The sequence below is a fragment of the Bidens hawaiensis genome, unplaced genomic scaffold (assembly GCF_021521415.1).
Source record: "Bidens hawaiensis isolate Kalapana, Puna unplaced genomic scaffold, B.hawaiensis_p1.1 tig00001920_1, whole genome shotgun sequence".
Lineage (NCBI taxonomy): Eukaryota > Viridiplantae > Streptophyta > Magnoliopsida > Asterales > Asteraceae > Bidens > Bidens hawaiensis.
In genome coordinates, this window is record NW_027491107.1 from 3,708,470 (window position 1) to 3,719,081 (window position 10,612).

The 10,612-nt window shown below is 36.0% G+C and overlaps 1 protein-coding gene across 1 annotated transcript; it reads left to right on the plus strand.

The window, feature by feature from the left end:
- The first annotated feature begins 1,706 nt into the window (after positions 1–1,706).
- Positions 1,707–8,577, plus strand: LOC143599882 (auxin response factor 8-like). The gene is made up of 14 exons (XM_077077727.1): positions 1,707–1,727; positions 2,210–2,322; positions 2,424–2,522; positions 2,591–2,647; positions 2,733–2,888; positions 3,731–3,815; positions 3,950–4,040; positions 5,559–5,723; positions 5,804–5,926; positions 6,006–6,081; positions 6,843–6,990; positions 7,065–7,897; positions 7,999–8,189; positions 8,255–8,577. The coding sequence occupies exons 3-14, from the start codon at positions 2,517–2,519 to the stop codon at positions 8,406–8,408; spliced, it is 2,085 nt and encodes a 694-aa protein (XP_076933842.1). The 5' UTR covers positions 1,707–1,727; positions 2,210–2,322; positions 2,424–2,516; the 3' UTR covers positions 8,409–8,577.
- Positions 8,578–10,612: the final 2,035 nt, after the last annotated feature.

Sequence of the window (10,612 nt, forward strand, 5' to 3'; positions counted from 1 at the left end):
TATTTGAGGATTATGATTACCACTAAGAGCCTATGATAACAAGAACTATGAGGATGCCATATTCGAGAAGGCTACGCGAAAGACACATACCACATATTACAACCAATGAGAATATGGTGGCTTCATCTTCCATGATAATGAAACCCAATTCAACCAATATCCGATGGATGCATGAGAAAAGACGGATGAAAGCTCATAAGACTTTACTTCTTGGGACCCTTGTATGGATGCGTCGTTTTGTCATATAGCATACCTATATAGTAATCATATTTACAGCGAGTGCTATGTTCATCATGTTTATGTGTACTAAACTCCATATCTAAATGATATAATGGGATCAGTCTAGTTATTATTGTTTTTATGGTTCAACTTCGGTATGATTTTAGAGTCAGTTTCAACCTTCGGTTACAATGAACCACCACTGTCATCGCAAATGAAACTCGAAGACTTAATTCACCATAAAGAATGGAAATGAAGCCAATCTGTTTAGGCCACGATTTCAAATCTTGGGCATTGTGAGCATCATGGTGTACAAAAGGTTTGATTTTGGATCTTTAAAGGGCATAAAAGTTTTTCAAACGGATTCTTGTACGAAGATAATCGAGGGGACTCAATCTGATATCACCCAAAAGCCATAAGACTTCACGCTATGGGGCACGGAAGCCCTTGCACACTGCCGAGGGGAGCTAGGAGGGGGGGGGGGTCTTTGAGTGATTTTTGTGGGCCCTCATTCTTTTCACTCTCTCTCATATACATATATATGTATATATATATTGAGACGGTAAAGAGACTTTAATCCACAACGAGACGTTATAACACACACTAAGGGCACCATTAAGGGTTCCAATGGGGCTTCGATGCCCTTGCACACCGCAAAGGGGCGCTTTTTTTTGGGGGGGGGGGGGCTTCACAACGATGGGCGCATCACAAATGTGTGATGCCACTTAATGGCATATGGTACATGGATAGTGGATGTTTTAGGCACATGACTTATGACAAGAAGTCCTTTGTTAATTATAAAGAAAATTTTGAACGTACTATGGCATTTGGAAGTGATGAAAATGGAGGAAAGATTGTTGGAAACGGAATTTTAACAAATGGAAAGGTTTTATTTGATAATGTGTTTCATTTTGAAGGTCTACAGTATAATCTGCTACGCATATCACAAATGTGTGATATGCGCCTAAGGATGGGCGCCTAAGGAAGTGGTGGTGGGGCCATGTGTTTGTCTCCCTCTTATACACACATACATGTGTGTGTGTGTATATATGTATTGGATCATTTCAGAAATTTTTTTACAGCGAGAAGTGCGAGAAGTGAAGGTGTAACTCTATTAATCCCCAATTTCACTCCATTTCTTATGTGTAGGTGCGTTGTGTAGGTGCATATACGTCAAATGGACTTTAAACTACAACAGGATGTTATGAAGAAGGGCTTCGATGCCCTCAGTGCTCACATGGCATTGGCGTTACACGTTGGAGGGGCTTTGATGCCCCACACCATAGAGAACAGCCTTATAGGAAAAGATTTTAAAGCCTCATTTCGTCCGTGATGATGACATTGAGGGGCTTTAAAACCCCTTAAACAACCTAAATAATAATAATAATAAAATAATAATAATTTGGGGTCCGTACAGTGACAAGGACCAGTGAAGGATGGTGGCACATGCTCTCTCTCTCTCTGTCCTGTGTATCTATCTCCTTTAAATCAACGGTCTTCATCTTCAGGTACGAATCATAATCCCATTCATTCATTATTATTATTATTATTATTATTATTATTATTATCACCCCCTTTCTTCATCTTCACAATATATATATAAGTCCTCTCTTCCGTCCCTTTCCTTTCTTTTCCTTCTCCAATTACGATCTCTCTCACTCACTTTTTTCCATGGAAGTTTTTGCTCACTGGTTTTCTGAACTAGGTTAGGTTAGGGTTTATTACGGCGGAGGAAACCTTCTGCTGCCGGATAATAATAATAATAATAATAATAATAATAATGTGTACCAGTAGTTACTACTTCCAAACCTCACTGACTATTCTTTAATTCTTATTAATAATTAACAACAAATAACATATTTCCGTACCAATATTATGAAGCTTTCAGCATCACCTTCTCCTCACCACAACCTTCACGAAGGTATTATTATAACCCCCCTAGCTCATTTTCACTTGCGTATAGTTTCAGTAATTAGTAATTCCTTGTTAGGCGAAAAGAAATGCTTGAATTCAGAGCTATGGCACGCTTGCGCTGGCCCGCTTGCTTCCTTACCCACTGTAGGCGGTCGTGTCATCTATTTCCCTCAGGGTCATAGTGACCAGGTTCTTATTCATCCTTTATTATTATTATTATTATACATCTTATTCTTATTATTGTTGTTACAACAATATTATTATGTATTCTATTTTGATGATGATCTCAGGTTGCTGCAACAACTAATAAAGAAATCGATTCTCAAATTCCTTATTACCCGACCCTGCCTCCTCAATTAATCTGCCAGCTTCATAATCTCACAATGCATGTAAGTTCCTATTATTGAGTTATATTATCCATTTTCTATTTGAGTCATTATTATTGTTGCAATCTTAGGCGGATGTCGAGACGGATGAAGTCTATGCTCAAATGACATTGCAGCCGTTGACCCCGGTAAGCGTTTGCTCAGAGATGGAGTTGTGGATTTTTTTGGTGTTGAATTATGAGGGTTTTGTTTTTTGTGTCATAAAATTGTTAGCAAGAGCAAAAGGATATGTTTTTACCAGTTGAGTTGGGTATACCCAGTAGGCAACCGACGAATTATTTTTGCAAGACGTTAACGGCTAGTGACACGAGTACACATGGTGGCTTCTCAGTTCCTCGACGCGCTGCTGAGAAAGTTTTCCCACCACTGGTAATGTTGGTTCTGTCCTATGTTTGTACATGTATCTATTTGCAGGTGGCAAGATGTGTTGGGTAACGGGTCAAAATTGTCATTTTTAGTTACGGGTCAACAAAGGTTGAGTCAGGCTAGTTTGACCTGCTAACGTTTTTTCTTCCATTTTTTTGTTTTTTTTATTATGGAGGCTAAAGTTATGATAAAATAATAATAATAATAATAATAATAATAATAATAATAATAATAATTCAGTCTTTTGAGTAACATGATGTGGATAGTATACGTCAAAATAAACTTCTGGCAAGATTTAACCCATCACTTTTAGCTAATCCCTTGCTCAATTTGTTCGGCTGGAAGTACTAAAACTCAACCAAATCAACCCATTTTTAAAAGAATTAAAAATAATGAAGGGTTTAGTATGATTAGATAGAATTAAAATTTAACCCAGACATTTTTTTTAGTATAATAATGAAGGTTTTAATGATGGTTAAAAAGACAATAATGGTTCAACTTTTGAATAGAATGATATAGGTAGTAAGCAGTATGCATTTAAAATAAACTTCTGGCAAAATTGACCCATTTGACCCGTTCCACTTTTAGCTAATATTTTTTTCGATTTGCTCATCTTGTTTGAACCAAAACTCAGCCCAAATCAACCCACGTTTATGTTATTTAAAATAATGAATGCTTTAGTGATGGTTATAAAGACAATAATAGTTCAATCTTTGAATAAAACGGTTTAAGTAGTATACATTAAACATAACCTTCTAGCAAAATTTAACCCGCTTGACCCTTTTCACTTTTACCTAACAATATTTTAATGATCAAACATTGTTTTTATTGTTTGGTGTTTTCAGGATTTCTCTCAGCAGCCACCTGCACAAGAACTTATTGCAAGGGATCTCCATGATGTTGAATGGAAGTTCAGGCACATTTTTCGGGGTATGTAATAAATTATTGGATGAATTATTTAAATTGAATCTTTATTGTTTCTTGGTAGTTCTCTTTAGTAAAGGTAAATGAGCAGTATTAGTATTATATAAAGATCTGTTACATGCTTTTTTCTTCACATGCAGGGCAGCCCAAACGCCATCTTCTTACTACCGGGTGGAGCGTGTTCGTTAGTGCAAAACGACTTGTTGCAGGCGATTCTGTTCTATTTATTTGGTAAGTTTTTAATTCAATATATGATGATGAAAGTAATTAGTTAGTTGTAGAGGTGGCACACTTTGGATCTGTTAAACGGGTGAATTAGGGTTGTGTTTTATCTCAAACGGGTCAAATCGGTTGGAAGTCAACCAATGTCATGTTACTAGGGCTGTAAGTGAAGCCGAACCGATAGGCCTGTAAGTGAACCAAACGAACATGAATGAAGCATGTTCGTATTCTTTGGTTAACAGTATAAACTAACATTTCCCAAACGTTAACCAAAGGACATAACTAAGCTAATTAAAAGTAAATTTGAAAAAAAATATGTCGAGCCTAAAAATTATTAAGACTAAACAAACGTAAACTTATGAACATAAGTGAACGTAAACGAATGGACATAAATGAAGAACATTCACAAACATAAATGAACGAACAAGACATGTGTTCATTTCATTCATTTAACTAAATGAACCAAAATTTTCGTTTTAAATAAAAGAACATAAACGAGTTTCCCACAATCCCACCGAACAGTTCATTGAACGTTCAGTTCATTTACAGACCTACGAGCCGAGTGAAGGTAGTGTAGCCTCAGGCTTGGCTTGTTTATCTCAACGAGCTGAAATGTTGCACACTTGGCTCTTCAAAACCTCGAGCCAGTTCGTTTATGTTTATAACTTTTTTAATTTTGTAATGTTTACAAATTGATATGTGTGTGTGTGTGTATATATATATAGGGTGAGGATCCTAAGAGAACTTTGAGAACCATTTTGGGCCACAAAAAAAACCTCTTAAAAATATTAAAAAAAATTATAAAATGAAAAAAAACGAAAATTTTAAAAAAGTAAAAAAACCAAAAAAATTTATTTTTGATCTCGGTTTCATAAAAAAAAAACTAATTACACACTTATGCATATTTTTATTTAATCTCGATTTACATGATGTACACATATGTACATTATCATTTATCTTAATTGTACATGTGTATAAATAATATGTATAAAATTAAAAAAACAAGTATTACATATATGTATAATTTTGCTAAACTGATAAAATTTTATGAAACCGGGGTGAGATAATTTTTTTGGTTTTTTTACTTTTTTATTTTCGCGTTTTTTTTGTTTTATAATTTTTTTTTGTTTTTCTTAAAAAGAGTTTTTTTGTGGTCCAAAATGGTTCTCAAAGTTCTCAATTTTAAAATGGTTCTCACATGATCCCAATCCTATATATATATAGAATAATAATTTAATGTACACATCGTGCAGAATTCTAGACTACAAAATTTGTAATCTATATAACAAAATTTGGGTTATAATTTATATATATATATTTATATATATTAAAAATTTGGGCTTTGGGTTTAAACGAGTCAACAAGCCAGCTTACCTTGGCTCGGGCTCGCTTGTTTAGAAACCAAGCTGAGCCGATTTCGAGCGAGCCGCGAGCCTTTTGAACTGCCTTACATGCAACCTACTATATCATTTGACTCAAAGGTGTAGATTGTTATTGTAATGATATAGTTTTTTTAATCATAATTAGGAATGAGAAAAATCAGCTACTTCTAGGAATCCGACGCGCAAATCGTTCCCAAACCGTGATGCCATCATCCGTTCTATCAAGTGATAGTATGCATATCGGCCTTCTTGCTGCTGCGGCTCACGCAGCTGCTACCAATAGTTGTTTCACAATATTCTATAATCCAAGGTAGCAATTCAAAGATACAATATTTACATTATTATTTATGTTTTTTAGCTTTTTCATACAAATTTAACTGCTGCATTCAGGGCTAGTCCATCTGAGTTTGTCATTCCACTTTCAAAATATGTCAAAGCTGTGTATCACACACGGGTTTCAGTCGGGATGCGTCTCCGTATGTTGTTTGAAACTGAAGAGTCAAGTGTCCGCAGGTATTAGTAGCTGATAATAATTTAATAATTGATTAAAAGAATAAGTTAGTGTTTGATAGTAATGTACATGTACATTTAGATACATGGGGACAATTACTGGCATTGGTGACCTTGATCCTGCTCGTTGGCCTAATTCTCATTGGCGTTCGGTTAAGGTAAACCATCTTAAATCGCTATATCAGGTTTTAAATCATATCAGTATTTTCGGTTTACATTTCGGCTTGAAATTTTTGGGTCAAAAAGGTTTGGCCCAAAATGATTAGTTCGGTCAGTGTGTGCGTAAAAGTTTTTGTTGATTAATGATTAATTAATTATTACACATATGGGCCTAAAGTTTTAGGTTACATATTTATTAAGTTTTTATAAATTACTTAATACTTACCATTCAAAATAAAAAAAGTTATAATCACTAAATTCAATAACAGAAGTCATTTATTTGGTTTTTACAGGATCGGTTCTATTAAAAAAGTTGGTTTGGTTTTTACGGTTTTCATACACACAAAACCGAAACCGAACCGAAAGTTCAGTTTCTGAAAAAAGAATTTAATCAAACTGCTGTATTATGCTGGGTCTGGTTACGTTGGCTATTTTGGTCAAGGGCCGATTATTTTGGTTTCATGCACACCCCTAGTTGTAGTTGTATGATGTGGAGCTGATTCAGAAGTTGATAGACTCATATTTGGACCAAGTGGGCTAGAAAATGGCCCAACTTAAATTTGGTCCTTAATAATGGCCCAACTTTAAACGGGCCCATAACTAAGTTGGGCCCTTTACTAGCCCACTTGCCTCTTTTCGGTAGATCCAAATATGAGTCTGCCAACTTTTAGATCAGCTCCATAATAGTAGATCATTTGAGATATTTCTACATGATATATTTGATTGTTGTTGTTGTTATTATTATTATTATATTCTGTAGGTTGGGTGGGATGAATCAACCGCGGGTGAGAGACAACCACGTGTATCATTATGGGAAATTGAACCTTTGACAACGTTTCCTATGTATCCATCTTTGTTCCCCCTTCGGTTAAAACGACCTTGGTATCCAGGAGCTTCATCTTTTCAAGGTATTATTCTTACTAAAAATTCTTTCTTTCACGTTCATTTTCAATACTTAAATCAAAATTATTTATGCTTTCAGAAAACCGAGACGATACGGTTAATGGAATGGCATGGTTGAGAGGCGAAACCCCCGAGCAAGCGCTCCATTCTCTAAACTTTCAATCAAGTGGAAGCATGCTTCCATGGATGCATCAAAGGGTAGATCCGTCATTTCTCCAAACTAACGTTAACCAACCATACCTTGTACCCGGCGTGCAAAATATTGGAACTGCAGATGCTTTGAAACAACAATTGTTGCAGTTTCAACAACGCCTTCAACATCTTCAGCATCCGGGCACTCAGTCAACTTCACACCTGTTTGGTCAAAGTCAAAATCAAAGTCAAACCCAACCACCTGACAGTTTCCAGAGGTCAATGCAGCTACAAGTCAACACCCAAGAAAGTCAACAACACACTCAAAGCTCATATCCCGAGCCTTACCTAATGCAAACCCAGCACCAAGCTTTTCCAAAGATTGATTTCATTGACCCGAGTCTTAAATTTTCTTCCAATATTACCCCTACTATGCAGAACATGTTGGGATCAGCATTATGCTCAGAAGGGACTAGTAACCTGTCGGGTTTTGCAAGAACTGGTCACTTTTCTGAGCATCAATCAAATCAGCAATCGTGGGTGTTGAAGTTTGGTCAACCACAAGTAAACACGGCTTCAAGTTCACCATCGGTTGAGCAAGAATCTTCAAGTTTGGAAGCTCAAAATCATGGGATGTTTAATAGTATTAATATTGACTCATCTGGGCTTCTGCTTCCGACAATCGAAACTGGTTTGTCCACGATACCTTCTTCGTTTGGTGGGTACATGCAAGAGAGTTCTGAGTTGTTGCAGCCGAACCATAACCGAACGTTTGTGAAGGTGCGTGCAGTTTTTAGTGAGCCGGTCATAAAAATGAAGTTTAAGCTAAAGTCAATCTTGGGTCAACAAAGTGACACTTGTATGTGTGTGTTTGGTTGCAGGTATACAAATCAGGATGTGTTGGGAGGTCACTAGACATCAGCCGGTTCAACAGCTACCATGAGCTGAGACGTGAACTCGGTCAGATGTTCGGGATCGAGGGTCTGCTTGAAGACCCGCAAAGATCAGGCTGGCAGCTTGTATTCGTTGACAGGGAGAATGACGTTCTTCTCCTTGGAGACGACCCTTGGGAGTAAGTTTAACTTGCCATTTCAGTAAATGTATTTTCGTCAGTCTGACCGTGTATTGTTTATGCAGGGCATTTGTAAATAGTATCTGGTATATCAAGATACTTTCTCCTGAGGATGTGCAACAGCTCGGGAAGCACGAGGTTGAGTCCTTTGGTCAAAACCCGGGTGAAAAAGTCAACAGAGACCTTTCTGGTCTTCCTCCGTCAATGGGGTCGTTTTGACTTTTGACTGAAAACTCAACTATTTGACGGGCTGTTTATCACACCTTTTGGTCCTGTATCGTGTGGTATTGACGACCTCGGTTAGTTATTTTATTAGCTATGTTGATGAATACTTGTGGTAATAATCAAGTGAGTATTCAAAGTTTAGAACTTGTATGGAACCGGTGTTGACTATTGTTCAGCTGTAATTTGACATTTTACGCGTGCTTTATCTATTATTTCTCTTTGGTTCCGGTCTATTTTAGCAACACGTCTTTTTGCATTTCGTGTTACTTATAAAAACCTAATGAGCATCAACTGTTTTCCTTACTTGCAGTGCTTGTCCAATTGATTCCTCTGTATGTGTTGGGTTTAAATTCATGATAACGAATGATCATGATCTTTAGGCTAAAGTTATTAAATCGATTCATTGTAAAAATGTGGGATTGGAGGAGGGTAATTGGCCTGTGTAATATGAAAGTTGATAAAAATTGTTGATTGATTTTTAATTTGAAACAACAATGTTTACGTGCTCTCTCGACTAAATATATGGTTTCTCACTGCCATCTGCTCTGCATGACAGTCTTGGATTTTGAGTGGGGATGATGCCTCTACAATGTGGAATAAGTTTATTCCTGGTTAAGTTAATGTTTTAGGTTGGCATGCATGTGATCATGGATCAAATTCCTACTAGATCTATATAAGGTATTCCTTGGTTGTTTTGTCCTTATAGAAATTAACCAGAGATCATAGTTTTGGAAAGAGTATGAATTCTCATTGGGAAACAAGTTGCCATAGCTAAGAGGGGGACTTAGTATCGTGTCACAACAGGCCTACAACTGATGTGTTACTAAAGAAGATCGATTACTACTAAGGAGTTCTAGTTACTAATTAATCGAAATTGCCACTCAAATCAAGTTCAAGTTTAGCTATGGTTACTACGAGGTAAGTTGCCACTGAGCCACCAAACTCCAGCAAAAAATCAAAATTTAATTTAGTTTTCTTTTTTCTACTTCTAACACTGTGTTCCCGAGTTTCATTTAACTGAGGAAAGGGAAGGAAAATGAGGGATGAGAAAAATATGCTGTGTTCCCGAGTTTCATTTAAGAAAGGAAAACGAAGGAAAATTGAAAAGAGGTGTTCTCGAGTTTCATTTAAAGAAAGAAAAAGAGAGGAGAGAAGAGAAAATGATGAGTAAAATAAAAGAATTTGTATCTTTCTAAATTGAAAAGATTAGGAAGGAAAATAAGTTGAAACAAAAGAGGAGATACCAAAAGAAAAGATATGAAAAGAAAATTTTCTTTTCCTTGCCTTTTTTTTCTTAAATGAGCTCGGGAATTTAAGATCTAAAAACATAAACAAAAATCAATGAAAACAATATGGCCATTTATAAAAAATGTCACCAAATGATATGGCTTATAAAATAAAATGTCCGCTTAATATAAAAAATACCCTAAGAAAACACCATTTTCATCTTCTTCATACACTTCATCTCTAGCAATCACCACCAACACTACTCCACCATCGCTCCGCCCCCATCAATCACTATAGCCACGACCATCTAGCACCATCATCAACTTGGGTTTGAAGGTTAGTTATTAAAAAAAGGATTTAAAAAATCCACATCAGACAGTTTGCCGCGTATGCCCCTATCGGGGTTTAGTTTTGTCGGGCCCAACAAGGGTGGGGCCGTGTTCCCGTCGGGGCTGGGCGACACCGGACCCCTCTCTGAGACCACTCCGACCCCTCATCAATATAAATGGACATAATTGAGATCATTAAAATTATATAATAATGTAATATTGATGTGATGTGAGATATATATAAAAGTTGATTGTTTTTCACACGGGATCGGGTTTTTAAATTTATAAAAATGATTTATACTAAGACTAAATCACACACAATTAGGCAAGTGTACCTATCACATATGTAAAATAGTATTGGTAAAACTAAGTATCGATCCAAGGACACGTGATAATTTCAATAAGAAACTTCGTAATTAGATTAATCGAAAGTAAAAAACATTTAAAGGTTGTTTTAGACTAAATTTTGTTTTTAAATTAAAATAAAACAAGTAAATGAACTTTGGATGATAGAATCAATATACAAAGTATACCATTTTAATCAAGAATTCACTTAACTCTTCTTTGATGATTAATAGTAAGAATATGTAATGAACTTGCTTTAAGAATACAAGATAGAATAATGTAGCATTCGTTAACTTT

What these genes read in the sequence shown, in the direction of transcription:
- LOC143599882 (XM_077077727.1), top strand. An exon ending in CTCATTGGCGTTCGGTTAAG is followed by an intron (nt 6,082 to 6,842) that starts GTAAACCATCTT and finishes TATATTCTGTAG; the next exon opens with GTTGGGTGGGATGAATCAAC. An exon ending in AGGAGCTTCATCTTTTCAAG is followed by an intron (nt 6,991 to 7,064) that starts GTATTATTCTTA and finishes TTATGCTTTCAG; the next exon opens with AAAACCGAGACGATACGGTT.